At 44.0% G+C, this 18277-nt stretch overlaps 1 protein-coding gene across 4 annotated transcripts in view; it reads right to left on the bottom strand.

The window, feature by feature from the left end:
* Window positions 1-2489: 2489 nt before the first annotated feature.
* The window catches only part of LOC146863439 (uncharacterized), a 57129-nt gene continuing 41341 nt past the window's right edge, over window positions 2490-18277 (bottom strand). For all 4 annotated transcript variants that reach the window (XM_085642871.1, XM_085642869.1, XM_085642868.1 and 1 more), the window contains one exon: window positions 2490-5910. In XM_085642871.1, coding sequence (XP_085498997.1) covers window positions 4585-5910 — 1326 coding nt within the window. In that variant the 3' untranslated portion in view covers window positions 2490-4584. The remainder of the gene's footprint in view (window positions 5911-18277) is intronic.

The raw sequence follows: 18277 nt of genomic DNA, 5'->3' as shown, positions 1-18277 counted from the left end.
CATGGTGGACAGACCTGTTCACCTCTTGCCTGGAAAGTGACAGCTACCCACCCTGCCTGTCCCATGTTTTTAAATTGATCTGGCAGAGCCCTGCAACCTGGTCATTTGCTCCATCCATGTGGGACATGGATGACACGTGTGTGGGTGAGCCGTGTGTGTAGAGTAGGTATGTTGTCTGCAGCTACAAAGGCGTCTATTTTTTTCCTGCACTAGAGTAGAACCTAAGATTTTAGGAGAGCCCACGACAGCAGCTGTGAATCCCAAAGCTTCCCCCAGCGCTTCTGTGATCCTCTGCAATGGGTCACACTCTGGGGTTGGAGAACAGGAAACTAAGCTGTGAAGATGAGGCAAGTCACAAAACAAACCAGATGCGTCGGTCGACGAAGGAATGCCTTTATTACTGTGTGGCTCCATGAAACAACTGGTTTTATTCAAGAAAATTCCTTGCACAAATGACTCCTCTTTACGGTGTACCTATATGGCCCCCGTTTTAGAGAGGTCTCAAGGCTGCGCCTCTGCTTTCTTATACAACATTTCAGGGGGAGCAGGTAACCGGTAACCCTCCTGGGAGAGTTAGGTGTGCTTGGTACTTCATGAAAAATTTTCAGTAGTTCATAATTTGCACTTCTAAACGAATAAAAATTATGACACCATGCACTCTCATGCCTGCATAATGATGTGGAGGCAGGCACTTGCATATGTCATCACACATGCCTAGAACATGGCATAGGCGGCCCCTGGCAGACGTGCAATTGTGATTTTTTTTCTTTCATTTTGGCCATGCCGCACAGCAGAGACAAAAAATGCCTTTTGCCGATTTTGCACTTGGGGGCATATTATCATTAACAGAGTTAAAATTATCGCCGATTTAGCGGCAGAAAACTGCCGCTAAAGCGGCGACAATGGGCTTGATAATATGCCGCAGAGAATTCCAATAGAAGCCCATGTTCTGGTGTCAACATGGGTTTCAATTGGAATTCTCTGCGGCATATTATCAAGCCCATTATCGCCGCTTTAGCGGCAGTTTTCTGCCGCTAAATCGGCGATAATTTTAACGCCGCGCTTGATAATATGCCCCAGTATCTCTAAAAGACACAGGCAAACACTATTCGTCCCAGAGACGAGGCCTATCGGCTTTGCCAATGCTTCTTTATAAATGTCATAAGGGAGGAAACCTCGGAACTAGATGTCGGCATGCACTCTGCTTGCTTGATGAACTTTGGGGCAGGTGTGCGCATGCCACCCTTTCAAAGGCCAGCATCTGCCACAGTCCAGATGTTTTAGGGTTTCCTGAAGCTGCTAATGCGCTGCGTTCACACCGTCACTCCTCGCGTGGCCGAACCGGTCACCTAAAGGGCCATGACATGTCTGCACATCTACAGTGGTCTGTACCTTTTGTATGGAATATTAGCACGCCTTTCAGTACATTCAAGGTCTTGAGAGCTTAGGTGTGGTCCAGAAAGGTACTAAGCCAACAAAGAAATTCATCCGGAGACACTGAAAATCTTCAGCAATCTCCTTGGAGGAATAGTGGATTACTGATCAGTGAACAGAGGCCAATCCATGAAAACTGTCCACATCCACGACTCTTGGGAATGTACCAGGTGTGTGAGGGACAGGGTTTGTCCGTGCGCAAAGATCTTCCACACAGAGAAAAAAAAAGAGCAGTGTAGGTATGAACTAAGACACATCTAACATTCAAACATGCATTATATGCAGCAGGTATAAAATCTGCACGTGTACCTTGTATATATTTCACTGCACAAGGGGTCCTCTGCTAATCCTATCAATTTGAAATTATGCTCCCAATGTACCAATAATCCTACGTGGACAAATTTCCAACTTTATAAACATTAGATATGTAAATCCTGCCCCAGATATCACATATGTTACATTATAGATGGCAGGCTCTACAGACTTCATCAATTCGCAAATAGCATCCTTACTCTGATCCGATTGTGGAATTACCTGTATATAAGTTGTACTCCATTTCTTTGTCAGGCTTTATAAATCTCTAATTCAGACTTTCACATCCTGCTTTATAAAGCTCTAGTTTCCTTCCTTTCTCTGGCTTTACACATCTCTACGTCACACTTTCACATAATGATGTTCATTTGAAGGAAAGGAAATAAGATTCATTTCAAAGCCATGTTAAATAATAACCAGACAAGTTCATCCTAGTATGATGATGAAGTGATATCAAAGTTGTGTATCCGCGTCTGCATTCCATACCTATCGTGTTGACAAATTATTCTCTCAGCCGATCGACGCGTTTCGCCTCTCCTCAATGCTTCCTCATTGCGAAGAAGAACATTGTAAGTAACACTTGAGTGTTTGCTTTGATGTGTCTTTCCACCCTGTCTTGCTGGTCTGAAGGAGAAGGTTCCAAAGCACAACAAGGAGTGGACAGTGGCCTGGGAGAGCTAGAGAGGACACAGCTCTCTCAACACATACTACAAACACATATATATGAGACTGCACTCCGAGTGTACATAGACAATGCCCACTTTTAATACACGCCTTCTGTCAAAGAAAAATACATTTTAACATGTACAAGAAAGTTTCCAATATTTTTTCATGCAAGGATATACGTCTCTCGTGCATGTAACATACACATTTGATTTAAACATCTGCTGTGAAGGCACTTTTTAAAATATATAATAATATATTCATTTTGGCAGCAGTGACCACACCGAGTGAACTTGTACCACTTGCTGTAAGTGAGAAACGCTGCAGATAACAAGTCCTGTATTTAAGTCTTTGCGGATTTCGACACTCACTGAGTGAGGAATACTGCAAGGCGGCCAGTACGGCATTCCCACCACGCTATGCAGAAAATAGTGAGAAGGGATGTATTAACCATCAGACCTTTTGGGAGGACTGACCCTCAGCAAGACCTACCACAAACATTGTTTTAACATTGATTACCTCGAGTCCAAAGTTATTGGACTCATTGATACCCCTACTTGGTAGTTATTGGACTCATTGATACCTCTACTTGGTAGTTATTGGACTCATTGATACCTCTACTTGGTAGTTATTGGACTCATTGATACCTCTATTTGGTAGTTATTGGACTCATTGATACCTCTAGCTTTAACTTCAATGCTTGGTAGATTGCTACAGAAAGCTAGAAGTGGGACAGGGCTCTATTCGCAATGCACACCGCTCTTTCAGTGACTGAGATGGACATTGTAAAGTGATGGACGGAATTGATCTCAGCCACTGGTAATTACTCGGGCCGCATCCCAGTCCAAACATGCAAGCATCCTTCGTCAACATCCCCTGGAAGCTGATGCAGCCTGTGCTTTAGTAGCCTGTAGAGCAGGAAGGATGGAAGAGGGTAACACATTATGCAAAGAGGATGAGGGGGTCTCTGTAACCTGAGAGGTGGGCATGTCTGGGATACTGCCAGTTAAAGGGCAGGTGATATCATTGGTCAATCCTGAGCTGACCTTAGCTCAGCTCAGGATGGGAATGCTGGGCCTGGGATGTTATCTCTTTGTATTCTTTATTTCAGCAGAGTTCAGTGCCGAGTCAGTTATCTGCTGGCTGGTGAGGGAGCTCTACATTGTTATGTTATGAGGGATTTGTAGAGCGCATGGCTGCCCAAAGGCTTCCCAGCGCTAGGCATAAAACACGGAGAAAGCGAGAGGCGCTGACATTAGCCGAACTTATGGAACAGCCATGTTTTCAGTTTTTCCCTGGAGGTCGCTTCTGAAGCTATGAATCTGAGCTCCTGCGGTAGTGAATGCCGTCGCTTGGGAGCCAAGGCTCTTCCACCCCATCTGGCCTTCTTTATTCGGGTAGTTTTTAGCAGGCGCTCGGAGCCTGACCTCAGGCTTCTATTGGGGAGGCATAAGCCTACCAGATGCCTGATCTTACTAGGCCCCTTATTATTTATGGCTCTGTGTGTTAGGCAGAGTGCTTTGACTTTGACTCTCGCCTCAATCGGGAGCCAATGTAAATTTCCACGATACGTTCTCGCCGATTCCTGAATTGGGATTTGACACATTGTAGCTGTTCTCCTAAAAATAAAGCTTGCTTCCCTTGTTACCTGTGTCATGCCTTTACAAAAATAACCTGTGAGCTTATAACACTAGTAATACTTATATTTAGTAGTAGTAGCCAAGTGCTGCCTAAGACGCACACCATGTTGAAATGGTCACCCTGTCTGGGTGACCAGGCATACGCCGAAATCTGGCCACTTATCTGGACCCATGGGATGGAGAAGGCATACACAGTTGTCATCAGATACCAGTGTGGTCACAAACTCTTTTAGAATCACGGAAGAAACCATACTCTAAGAGTCCGTGCCCATGCATTACACTACACTCGCCGCTGTACACCTCCACTTCCTGAATTGCATTTCATTCGCTCACAAAATGTAGCATCCTCTTTTCCTTGAGGAAATTACCGCTGATGAACAACCTCCCAAGGTGCAACCCAAGTCCTGGAACTCCACTTTCCAAACACTCTTCTGTTCCATACGCGAATAAGGCTGGTACTTTCCATCACCTGGTGTACACTACGCAGGCGTCCTCGAAAAGAAAATCCACGCTGTTGGATACGACGTTGAGAACCCTACTGCCAAGAGATGTCAAGGTCAAACCCTCTTTTTTGGACAGTTTTCAAGAACTGGTCATAGTCCTTGCGGTGAATGTCTGGACAGAGGGACAGATTTAAGGAGCTAAGCTGGTTGGTGGCATCCATGAGAAGACGGACGGTACTGCTGGACACGCGGCTCTGGCACAGAGAGAGCTCGCGCAGTCTCATTAAAGCTGTAGTTGGCGGCTCCAGTACACACTGAAAGATTCTGTCTAATGAAAAGGGCATAGAGAGAAGGGAGATGTTTTCCAGTTTTGCTGACCTCATAAGCAGACAGGAAAGAGTTGCTCCAAGTACAACAGCATGCTGAAGGGGCAAAGGGCCAGGCGAGTCAGACATCAGCACACTGAGCAATCTCAGCTGATGGAAGTCTTTCTGGATCAGTTTAAGGTCATAGATCATTGGTTCACCGTCGGGGTCTTCTGCAGGTATGGCCTGAGCAACGCGCGAGTTGTCAGCAGGAGGACAGAGGTGTCCCTGAAAGACTCGTAGATTGGGGCACAGGTTCAGGATGGCACACAAAGCGAATTCATCATCGTACATGAAGCCGTTGAGACAGAGCAGGTGTAGCCGTGCCCCCAGGCCATCCACGACTGGTAGCATTCGGCTGAGTGGCTGCCCGCTGTGTCCAGTGCACTGGATTGTGAGGTGGGTCAGGTGGCTCCAGGACATGCTGCTCCATCCTGAGACAGGGTGGTCACTCAGAGAGATCACCACCTCTGTCGCTCTCTGGCAGAGAGAAGAAAACATGCCCAAGCTGTGCTCTTCCACCTCATTGACCCGCTTCAGCGAGAGGGCAGGGCGAGATCCACCATTATCGGCGTGGAGGTTTGTCCTCATTTCCGCAACCTCTGATAGCGAAGGGAATCCGTCCGCACTCTTTATCTCCTCAAACTGCCGCGTGTGTATGAGGCAGAGGGCCTCCATGACGCAGCTGTTGTCTAGGTACTCCAGGCAAGGCAGGGCAAGCAGCACGAACGCAACGGCCTGGATGAAGGCCTCGATCCCGGATCTTGGCTCTATCCCCACAGCGACCAGTATGCGAAGCTTGGAGCAGCCAAACGTCCGCTGGGTCTGGTCATACACCAGGTGTAGCAGCGATGACCCCACAATCTTCTTGCACTGCGAGATGTCCAGCTCCCTCAGCATCTTGCAGGTGGAGCCGACTGCTGAGAGGACCTGCGTATTGGACTGAGTGTCGGAAAGCGCCAACTTGGTTAGACGGGGTAGACCTTCCAGCAGGTCCACCAGAGCAGACGACGGCACTCGGTTGCAGCCATGCAGATCTAAAGTTGACAAATTCTGTAGGGAGACAGAAAGCATCAAAGAAACGATGAGAACATGCTGAAATAGCCAAGTACAGGATAGTAAAGGTTTCAGCCATGGTGGACAGCATAAAGGCAATTACAAGACCGTGTATAGAATAAATAAAAGTTGGCTATGAGTTCCAAGCTTGTGAAGTGACACTGTAAAACATGAGAGTAAAGACTGAATATCTTTTAATGTGTTCAGAACCCTAACATGACACTACAAGTCAGAATTTACAAAACGTTATTGATTTATTGTATACATTTCAGATTGTTTCTGAATGCTACATATACATTTTTAGGTTTCAACCAGAAAACTACTCATTCCATAGAAGAAAGCAGAAACATATGCTGCTTGGTAGACTTGACAACAAAGACCAGAAATAAATAGAAACACTATGTTGAACTTAGCTATTAGGTGCGGGTTTCACTGTTAAAAAGAGGTGTTTACATTGGTTTTACATGTTCTGTAGTGGTGATCTAAACAGGAAATGCTGAGCAAGAAAGCACATGAAGGCAGACAGGACTGTCACACCCTGTTGAACGACAGAGTAAACAGCAAGATGTTGGAAAAGCGAGGTTTAGAGGAGCTGAGGCTTTTCTTTGATCTGTTACTACCCTGTTACCAGAGTAAGCAATGGGTCTCCTCAGATTTAGGCAGTACAAATTGTGATATCCTGGGTGTCATGGTAATGTTTCTGTGGCACCTGGTTATCTGTGCTCGTGGGTAGGAATTCTCAGTTGTTGCCTAGGTTAGAGAATGCTATGTTTGAAGAGGGTTCTAACAACTGGGGCGGTTGAGTAAGGAACTGGGTTTGTGCAGAGCTGGATGTAGGATTGGATGGGTCCTATTGTATTTGAAAATAAACCTGCTTTTACTTCATGAACATCATTCTCCAAGTGGTCTCACTTTGTCTAAAGGAGGATTTCACATTGGCGTAGGTCTGCAGCGGAATTGAAGGAGGACCCAACTCCCACAACACTCTGTTTTGTATTTAAAGAGGTACTGTGTAAAGGACTTTAGGGGCTGAGAGCTCTTCGCCGTGAGAATCTGTGGCAGTGCTATTTTGGATATCGTCACGGGCTCGCCCCTAGTGGCAAATACTGATTTGGTTTACACGCGTTTTAAAAGAAGACTGCTTCGTGGAAAAACAACAAAGGTGTTTACCTGAGTGCAGCATGGTGTTGCTGATGTGGCTTACTGCTCTGGAGCTCAAATCTCGAGTGGAGTTTCCCTGTGCACCTTACTGTCCGTTGGAGTTCGTCGTTGCCTCGGAGGAGCTCTTCGCCTGTCAAGCTTCTGGTGGAACTGGTGACGTAATGGAATCTTGCAGGGGGATTCAGTGATGAACAGCGTCTTGCAAGGCGTGCGTTCTTGACGGAGGTTGGATCGAACGGCGTCAGTCCTGGTGTGCGATTTGATTGGTTGGTCTAGTCACGCATGCGCAGTGCTCAAGACTCTTCCATTCGCGGTGAGCCAGCTGCTCTGTGTTGTACTTTCAGCGAAGTGTCCGGTTTTCGAGCACGCATGGTGTATTCCTCAGTTTCATCAGAGGAGGTCTAATCTCACGCCGTAACTGATCTCACGCCGTAACTGATTTTTTGCTGTGACGGATCCTTTTCACACGCGTCTGCGTCTTGATTGCGGTGAGGCAGCTAATCTTGGTGGAACTTCCAGCGCAGTGTTGGTTTTCGCAATTGCTTGGTAACGTTTGGCACTTTCATCAGAGGAGGTCCATTCTCCCGCCGTGACTGATTCTTTGCTGTAACTGATCCTGTTTATATGCAAGAACGTTCTTCAATTTTTTTTTTTTTTTTTTTTTTTTTTTTTTACCTGATGACTTTTGTGGGAAAGATTGACGGTTTCACAAAAGAGTGTCTATTCTCACTGTGTTTTATTGTATGCATACACTCTCATCTCCTGGTCAAAGGTTTTTTTTTTTTTGGGCGCAATTCGTTTTGTGATTTATTTGGGGATGTGATTTACTTACTATTTTGTTCACTTTTCATTGTATTTGAACAAGTTTCCATTGGGTGTTAAATTTATTTTGACTTGTGTAAACATGCAGAATGTGACTGCTCCTCCATTTTTTTTATCTGAACCTGGGGAGCCAACTATCAGATGGAAAAAATGGAAGAAGGTTTTTGAACGATATGCTAAAGTTTGTGGTGCGAATCTGGGTGCAGAGCGCAAAACCGCTCTTTTGTTACATTGTCTTGGTTCAGAGGGTCAAGACGTTTTTGATCATCTAGCGGATCTCACTGCAGTGGAAGCAAGGGGTTTGAATGAATATGAGGTGTGCATCAAGAAGCTAGATAATCATTATTTACCAAAGGTTAGTACGATACTTGAAAGGTATCAATTTACTAAAAGATTACAGAACGATGGTGAGTCGGTGGAAGTGTATGTTACACAATTAAGGAAACTTGCTTCTTCTTGTAAATTTGATCAATTATTAGAGGAAAGATTAAGAGATCAGTTTATGTTGGGATGCAACTTAGAAAAAGTTTGTGAAGAACTCTGGTTAAGAGATGAACCCTCCTTAGATGAGGTTTTACAGGTGGCTAAAAGAATTGAACATTCAGTAAAGTGCCTTGACACCTTGAAAAAGGATGTGAAAGTTTCTGTTCAAATGGTTAAAGAGGGTGTCATTGGTAAAGATGTGCTGAAAGAGGATGATAGTCTCAAAAGCGAATCAAAAGCATTTGTGCCGAAATGTTTTAGATGTGACAAGCTGGGACATTATGCAAATGATAAAAAATGTCCGGCGCTGAAGGCGATTTGTGCAAAGTGTAAGCGCAAAGGTCATTTATCTGTTGTTTGTAAAACAAAATTTGTTTCTAGCAATGTCAGAGCTGTAGAGACAGAGTCTCGTGAAGAGGATTTTGTATGTGGTCAAATTGTGGTCCAAATTAGTTCTGATGTACAGCAAAGTATGAATGAGGAACAGAGATCTTGTCCTTTAGATGTCATAGAAGTTGAGGGCGAATCTACTAAAGTACTGTTTGATTCTGGAGCAAAGATTACCATTGTGTCTAAAATGTTCTTTCAAACAAAACTTGCTGGCAAAGTAAAATTAATGAAACCGGACATACGTCCATTAGCATATGGGGGTGAACCCATACCCCTGTGTGGGTATTTTGTAGGTTTAATTGAATATTGTGGACGCTATGTTGCAGGCAAAGTTTATGTTTCACAAAAAGGTGACAGTATCATCAGCTGGTTTCATCAAGCGGATTTGGGAGTCATGTTAGATCCAGGTAGTCCCACTCCTATCATCCTTAAGGAGAATATTCAAACGATTTATTTGGATGCTGATAGAAATGTTGTGAGTGACATAAAAAGGAAATTTTCAAAAGTGTTTAGAGAGGAGTTAGGGTGTCTTAAGGATTTCAAATTGAATATACCGTTGCTTTCTAATGCACAACCTTCTACTTGCAAAGTGAGGAGTGTACCTTTAGCAGTTAGGGAGGAGATGAAGAAAGAGCTGGATAAGCTCAAAGATGGTGGAATAATAGAAGAGGTATCTAGCACAGAGTGGCTTGCTCCGGTGGTAGCCGCGCGCAAGGCCAATGGATCGTTGCGTTTGTGTGTGGATCTGAGACAACTGAATAAGTGCGTGATTGTGGATAGGTATCCTCTTCCTAACATCTCAGAGCTTCTTACATTACTTGGTGGTGCGAAAGTGTTTAGCACGATTGATTTAGCCTCTGCGTATCACCAGATTGAGCTTGAGATGTCTTCGAGAGATTTAACTTCTTTTATCACGCCTTTTGGAACGTTTAGATTTGTTCGGATGCCGTTTGGCTTAGTGTCTGCGGCATCTGTGTTTCAACGGGCAATGGAGAGAGTGCTTCAAGGGTGTGATGGGGTTTGTGTCTATCAAGATGACATTTTAGTCTTTGCCAAAGATCACAAGGAGCATAAGAGAATTCTTTATGATGTTTTGGAGAGACTTGAAAATGCCAATTTAACCATTAAGTTAGAGAAGTGTCATTTTGAGACTTCCTCCATTCATTATTTGGGACACACAATCTCAGGAGCAGGGATCTCTCCTAAGCCTGAGTTGGTTAACACGATTACTCACATGCCACCTCCATCTTCTAGAGAGGAACTTATGAATTTTTTTGGGATGACTGAATATTATAATAAATTTGTGAAAGGTTTTGCAGAACATTGTTCCAGTATGAGAGCGTTGTTGAGGAAAGGTGTGGAATTCAAATGGTCTCGGGAGTGTGATGAAGAGTTTGTTAAGCTTAAAGAAAAACTTCAGAATGCACCTAATCTTAAAGGCTTTAATCCATCTAGGACTTCTGTGGTAACCACGGATGCAAGTGTAAAAGGGTTGGGAGCAGTGTTACAACAGGAAGGTGAGGAAGGTTTGGAAACAATTACGTTCATTTCTAGAGGTTTAAAAGATACAGAGACACGCTACTCGGTGATTGAGCGTGAGGCTCTTGCTGTGTTTTGGGCGATCCGGAAGTTGAAGAAATTCTTGTGGGGTACAAAATTCTTGGTTAGATCTGATCACAAACCTTTATGTGAGATATTTTTGAGGAAGGGAATTGATCAGGTTTCTGGGAGAATAAGTAAGTGGGTCATAGCCCTTCAAGAGTATGATTTTGAGATGAAATACATTCCAGGCATTGAGAATACTGTGGCTGATGCTCTTTCTAGACTGGTTGAGGGGTCAGTGATGAAGAAGACATGGATGATTGGGTTGAGTGTGATTCGCATGTGTGTTTGGTTACTGGAGGTATCATTGATGAGGAACTGTGGCGGCTTAAGTTGTCTGAGGATCCTGTTTTGTCGGAAGTGATGTCTTTAATCAAGAATGGTTGGAACAAAAAAAATTCTGGGTCACTTGAAGATATAAAGTTTTGGGGTGTGAAGGATGAGTTGGGTGTGTGTGATGGGGTCTTGGTACGTGGTACACGTTTAATACCGCCGTGTGAGGTGGGGAAGGCTCTGGTGGATATGGTGCATGCTTCACACTCAGGTATGTCCAAAACGAAAGAACGAATTCGTGCCACTTATTGGTGGCCTGGTATGGATCTTCATGTTGAAAGGGTGGTTAGAGACTGTATGGTCTGTGCGGCTAGTGAAAAGTCTAAACTTGTTAGGGTTCAACCCATGGTCATCAGGGAACTTCCAAAGGGACCTTGGAAGGATGTAGCACTGGATATCGTGGGTCCTATTCATTTCAATGGTCAACAGAATTTTATAATAGTGCTGTTGGATTTATTTTCTAGGTGGCCTGAAATACAGTTTACATCTGGAATAGAAACTATCCATGTGATTAGGTTTCTTGAGAATCTCATGAGCAGGGAAGGTTTTCCAGAGTCAATTCTGACGGATAATGGGGTGCAGTTAGTCTCGAAGGAGATGGAAACATTTTTAAAGGAAAGAGGCATAAAACATAAAAAGTGTTCCCTTTATCACCCTGAAACCAATGGCATGGTTGAAAGATTCAACAGGGTGATTAAGGAGACGATTTCTATGGCAGAAAGCTCTGAGAAAAATTGGAAGGATCAAGTCTTGAGGAAAGTTGAAGATTATAGAATGACTCCTCACAGCTCAACGGGTCAGTCGCCTTTTGTTCTGTTTAGAGGGAGAGCTCCTTGTACTCAGGTAGAACCCTCTTGGGTTCGACGTCTGGGTGATAATCTTTCTAGGTCATTTGAAAATACTGGTGAAGAGTGGAGAGAAAAAGAAGAAAGGAAGTGTTTAGAAAGGAAGGAGAATTTTGATGTGAGGAAATCTGCTAAGCAAACGAAGGTTAAGGTTGGAGATACAGTGGTGGTAAGACTTCCTGGTTCAAAAGTGAAATTTTCTGAACCTATGCAAGTAGTCAAAGTGTTTAATAATGCAGTCAGGACTCATGATCACAAGATATGGAATTTGGGAAGGATTTTTGTATGTTCTGATGTTAAAGTGGATCATAAAAGCATGTCTAAAGATGGGTCTATTCTGTCTGAGCTTCCACGCAAAAACATAAGGGTTCAAAGGAGGCCGGATTATTTGAAGGATTATGTTATGTAATTTAGTGTTGTTTTCTTTTCTGTTTGGTTTTTCATCAAAATATGTTTCTGTTTTTGTTTAACGGGGGGAGGTGTGTGATATCCTGGGTGTCATGGTAATGTTTCTGTGGCACCTGGTTATCTGAGCTCGTGGGTAGGAATTCTCAGTTGTTGCCTAGGTTAGAGAATGCTCTGTTTGAAGAGGGTTCTAACAACTGGGGCAGTTGAGTAAGGAACTGGGTTTGTGCAGAGCTGGATGTAGGATTGGATGGGTCCTATTGTATTTGAAAATAAACCTGCTTTTACTTCATGAACATCATTCTCCAAGTGGTCTCACTTTGTCTAAAGGAGGATTTCACACAAATGTTGCAAGAATCCCCCTTATTGAGAGGTGTTATAGTGAGGACGAGCACTGCTGCCCAAACTTGCTTTGGAGACCCGAGTCCTTGCCCTCAAGATGATCTCTGCGGCTTGATCAGGAAGACAAGAGCACTCTAGCTGGGACTATTCAATCTATATGCGGGTAGTTGCAACATTTGGGGATTGGAATGGAGGAAAACACCACCCTGCCGCAACAGCAGATCCCCTCTGCATGGGAGAGGAAGTGACTGCTCAGTGCCAACAGACTGGTATACCAGATCTTATGCACCCTGCCAAGGAGGGGAGTGAGATGGGGAAATGTATCAATCAATACTTATATAGTGAGGGTTTCAAGGCACTGGGTTGCTGGGCTTAGTCAAAAAGCCAGGTCTTGAGCCTCTTCCTGACGTCCGTCAGTGAGGGTGATCTTCGAAGGTGGAGAGGGAAGGCGTTCCAGGACATGGAGGCGAGGTGGGAGAAGGAGCAGCCTCCGCTGTGGCTACAGCAGAGGTGCGGTGTCTGTGCGAGAGAGAGGAAGGAGGAGTGAAGGGTTCTGGGTAGTGGTGGAAGTTCAGGCGGTGGTTCATGTATGCGGGTCCTTGGTGGTGGAGGGCTTTGGAGAGTAAACTATGCGCAAACCTCCCACAACCTCTGAAGTGGAATTAGTGGAATTGCGTATGTCTGTATATTGTATTTGTAGAAGGTGAACCTAGCCAAAAGGTAGCTGATTGCTGTACGGGGTCGAAGGAAAAAATGAATAATTCACAAAAGCAGGTTATTGGCAATCCAGAATTACAGGCACAAATCAAATTAATTTCTTTAATAGATATAATTTAATTAAATATGGCAATCAGCATTTTATAAGATAAAGTTGAGCCTCATATAATTTGGTATAATAAATTATGCAGGCAAAATATGTTTCACAACTTGGGTCGCTTCCTAACAGGAAAGAAGCATAAAATAATACATGGTAAAGCCAATATGGCAATAGGGCACTACGAAGGAGGTCTAAACCAGCATTGGCAAAGCGAATAGATCTCACCTTTACAATGGGAGTGCCAAGAGTAAATGAAAATACTAGAGACTCTATATCTTATGGCATATCAAACTGTACATTTAATTCAATATGGTCAATCTTTATATATGGCATAGTTTATTTCTCAAATATGTTTCTTTCAGGAAACTCAACAGAATAAAAAAAAAATAGTGAGTGTCAGAAACGAATGGATATGCTTACAAAAGCCTAACTCACTTTCCACAAAGGTCAGCTATTTGGTAGTCCTATAGCAGCCCAGGGAAGTGATTTATGAGCCTCCAGGAGAAGTCTAATGCTAAGTACACCTCAGATGCGAGCTACCTGAATGCAGCAGAAGAACAGAAACGAAAAAAAGTAGTTCCCTAAATGTAGGCAGTGGAAGGATGTTAGTCAGACAATCAAAAGGTTTGTAAATAGGCTATGGTCGCGGGAAGGGACAAACACAAGAAGAGGAAGGCAAGCCGTCAAATAAGAAGCAAGCAAAAGAGTGACAATAAAGCCAGCCAATGGAAAGCAGTGGGCGGGCTGTAAGCCTATTGTACGTTCACAATAGGTCTTATGCAATCAAATAACTTCCGCCGTCTGATAGGCTGGAACTAAAAATGCAATAAATAGGTTCAGGGTACGTGAGTACCAAAGCAAGGTGGTACGGCTTGCAGGGTATAATACTGTGCGGAAAGTAATTCCAATTAAGCCTTAGAATACACACTGTAAGTACTTCAGTTAGACTAGGACTTTGCTATTCTTATCGTACCTAAACCTGATATCACACTGAGAGATCATTAACTTAAGAGGTTGCTCAGATCTAGTGACACAGACATATACTCTGAACAAAGTTAATATTACCCTGTTACAAGAGTGAGTAAGTAACAGGTTTCCACAAATGTGGACTGTGCATATGTTGCAAGTATATCCCGGGGAGGTACAAAGTGAGGCTAATACCTCACTGTGTATACCCAATCACCTACACTTTCAATAAGAGATATGTGGCTTCAACCACTGGATTCCTAAAGGGAAGATGAAAATAACATGTTGGAGCTATGGGACAGGGGTACTAAATATCCCATAGCGGTCCACAGTCACCACCAGAATACCGTGACGGATCTCACAGGTGTCCAATTAACCGACATTAAACACATCAAAAGGGAAAGGAGAGGAGAGGAAAGATAAAGAACAAAAGGGATAGAGGAAGCATTTAGGACAAAGAGAGAACTGCAAATATTTGCATGCATATTTCTTTTTACAAAAAAATGATAGTACAATTATGGTAAACATAGACATGTTTTTCAATAAATATATGGACTGTAAAGATTATACCTTCACTATCAACTGAGAAATATGATTAAACATTTCCACTTTAGGAACATTGTTGCAGTGAAGCCCCTTTAGGACAGGCCTCACTGAGTTTACATGAAGTACCTTATTAACTGTGGTAGAAAATATATTTAAACAATTAACAGGATATCTGCCAGCATGATTAATTATTTTTTTCCAAACCGTTTGTCTCACACTGATATGGTGGCATGTGATTATAGTTTCACAGATTACCTTGTTATACATTTAGTACAGCACAGCTGCTTGGTATGTTTTGATAATTTTCGCCCGATTTTCACTTTTCATGCAGACCTTTGTTTGTAAATGTAATTGTACTTAAAGATGCTTGCATATTAAATATTGTAAATGGTATATTAAATTACTCAATGTTTTGTCGTTGTATGGCACTGCACACAAGATGATGGACGGAATGTTGCACATTGGCAAAACATTCACCCTCAGTCACAGATCTGGGTTTAATCCATCGTTATTTAGCTTACCACGCCACCCCAGTTCAGACATGGCCATATGCAAATCAGTCTTGACACTGTGCCTCGTGGGAACAGTCCAGCCCGAACTGCCAAGCCATGTCTTCACTGGACCGTAATCAAGCATCTTAGGACCGGTTTCGGGGTTTCACCCATCTTCAGCCAGGATAGCTTGACTGCAGTGGCGTAGTGAGCACGGGACCCACGTCTGGGCATACTCTTCCCACATAGGGCGAACAGCAAAACACACAAGATGATGGACGGAATGTTGCACATAGGCAAAACATTCACCCCCAGTCAAAGATCTGGGTTTAATCAATCGTTATTTTGCTCACCACGCCACCCCAGTTCAGACATGGCCATATGCAAATCAGTCTTGACCCTGTGCCTCATGGGAACAGTCCAGCCCGAACTGCCAAGCCATGTCTTCACTGGACCGGAAACAAGCTTCCTAGAACCGGTTTCTGGCATTTCAGCCGTCTTCAGCCAGGCTTGCTTGAATCCAGTGGCAAAGTGAGCAAGGGACTCACGTCTGAGCATACCCAGCCAACTAATGGCGAACAAAGCTAAACCAAAGGAAATGATGGACGGAGTGTTGACACTGAACCTATAGTCCATGCAAAGTTAAATGTCTTTGGGCCTTTTCTTTATCCATCCATCTTTCATTTTATCATTTGTTTCGGTCTGCAGCCCTGAGGAAGGACCCAAGACACAAAACACAAGTATTTATTTATACCGAAACCATAGGCTGATAGTTTATTGTATGCACTGCTGACTGCCATGACTGAGGAACAACAATTCATATTTATTAAAAGAATGTATTGGACTCCCATCTTGATCAAGAACACCCTATACTTGGGAGATCACCTGTTGTTGTGCTATGAACGGAAGTAAATGACACAAGTAGATGTTGTACTGCGTGCAGGAGAGCAGTGACCACTGGGGTATGGCACTAGCTATGGAATGTGAGCGTTATTCCACTGAGCCAATCCGGATGGCCTCACTGCGGCTGGAGAGAAAGGATTGGATACACTGCAGGGCAGATCCGGACACCCATCTATTCCTGGAGCCTTCCCAATGAAATCCAATGGTCCGCTGTGCTGTATCCGATTGTGAGGTCGAGGCACTGAAGGGCTCCGGAGAGTGGGGAGGGAATGGAAGAATTTTTTAGAGACCCCTTCCTAATGCAGCTCCAGTTATGCGGCTAAATGACACTAGAAAGTTGTCTTGTATGGCACAGTCAAGGCACTTCACGAGGATTTCTATGGCCAGTGGGTGCACAGATTCAATTAACTTGCTAGATTATGGCTACCCAGTAGGGCAGTGTTGGAAAGTGGATTATTAGTCGTGGCAAATATATATCTGCCACTGGCAATAAGGCCCCTAACACAGTATAAGGCTCAAACTAGGTCTTAAAAAAGTATTCCCATGCTCAACCCCTGGTAGCTTGGCTGCGAGCAGGCAGGCTTGACTTCAAAGACAGGTATGTAAAGCATTTAAAAACACAAATTCAGTAAATAATTAAGACACAACACAAAATAAAAATTCAACACCAATTTATAAAAATAGGAAATATTTGAATCTTTTAAATGACACCAAAACGAAAAAAATCCACTGTAAGGTACCAGAGATATTTAGATGCTTCTGACAGGGACACATTCACCTTTAGCAACTGTTCTGGAGAATCTCTCACCAGTCTTGTGCAGCCCCCTCCAGCAGGCTGGATCCTGTTAGAACTTCCTGAAGTTTCTCTTGCGTCAAAGTGAGCTTATAAACACATATTTTATAAGTACTCTGCCAATATCTACACGACCCCCACCCCTAGTATACCATGGGGAGACTTTAGGTGTTCTGAATATGCGGAAATATTGCAGATCCTCCCTCCACGGTGCTCCTACCACCAAAGTCGATTTTGGGCAGCACTTTATCACAATGTGGGGAGTGAAATGTGCAATTCCACTTTACTCAGGGCTTATAAAACTCCTTTTATAAGGGTCCACCTTATAGATACCTGCACCCCCCCCCCCCCCCCAGGACACCTAGGGGAGACCCTGGGGTACCTGATTTGCCCAAACATTGTAGGTTAATCATTTGAAGTGCCCCAAGCACAAAAGTCGAGTTTGGGCGCAATTTACTTTTTAAAAGCAGTCCTGCAGCACAGGGCTACTTTTAAACTGACCTCAGGCTCAGCAGAGCACACATGCAAGTGCAAAAAAGGGCTGCTGGCCTCCAAACTACCATGCCCTGTTGTATACTAGGGACTGAGAGGTAGATTCAATCCCCCGGCCCTATTATGTAATAGGGCCCTATGGGGTAGGTCTTGCCAATCACAGGGATACCCCAACCTATAGTGTACCTTAGTGTATGTAGGTGTTTTCACTGTATTCTAAGTGTTTTTCAGCATAGCACTGGCCCTGCACCTGGTTAGGCTGAGCCCAGGGACAGTCAGAGTCCGTTACCACCAGTACCGGGCACAAAACTTTGGGGGGTGCCCGGGCTACAGGATGACTTTGCAACAGTCAGTGTGTGGTGCAAACATTTTCTGAATGCATCATTTACCTAGTCCCTGACCACACCTCTAGAAACCAACTGTCTTGTACCGAAATGTCCAATAAGCAGAGAGTAGAAATGGGACTCTTTATCCTGGCCCCCACGGGGCCATCAGAATACAAAGGATGCTGTCCTGGTGCAGTCCTCTGCTGAGAATCCACTTACGCAGCAAAAACAAGCAAAACGGAAATATCGGAGCCATCCTCGACCACTAGGAAATACTCTGGCTTGCATTCCATTACAGTGTTTTGACATATATGTACCAGGATAAAAGGAAACCAAGTATATACAAATCAGTCTCATTTGTGCAGCAAAAAAAGTTTGGCCTGAAGTGCTTTGACACGTTATCCCTGAGCAACAGAAAAGACCACCTCGCGCACGTTCCCGCTCTTTTTGGCCTCACTGGTGATGTGCAGCTTGGCAATCTTTGGCCTGACATGTTAGACCTTGGTCCTCCAACCCTGGGTGACTCTTAGAGAGCAGACACATACCAAGGATGGAAATTTCAGAATGACACCAGGCGAGTTCTCACAAGGGGTGCACCAGCAGATGCAAACGCCGTGGTGTTTGTAAAACTGTCCCCTGGGTAGAGT

This window comes from Triturus cristatus, chromosome 2_2, assembly GCF_964204655.1.
Source record: "Triturus cristatus chromosome 2_2, aTriCri1.1, whole genome shotgun sequence".
Lineage (NCBI taxonomy): Eukaryota > Metazoa > Chordata > Amphibia > Caudata > Salamandridae > Triturus > Triturus cristatus.
This window is presented reverse-complemented; position numbering and strand designations above follow the sequence as displayed.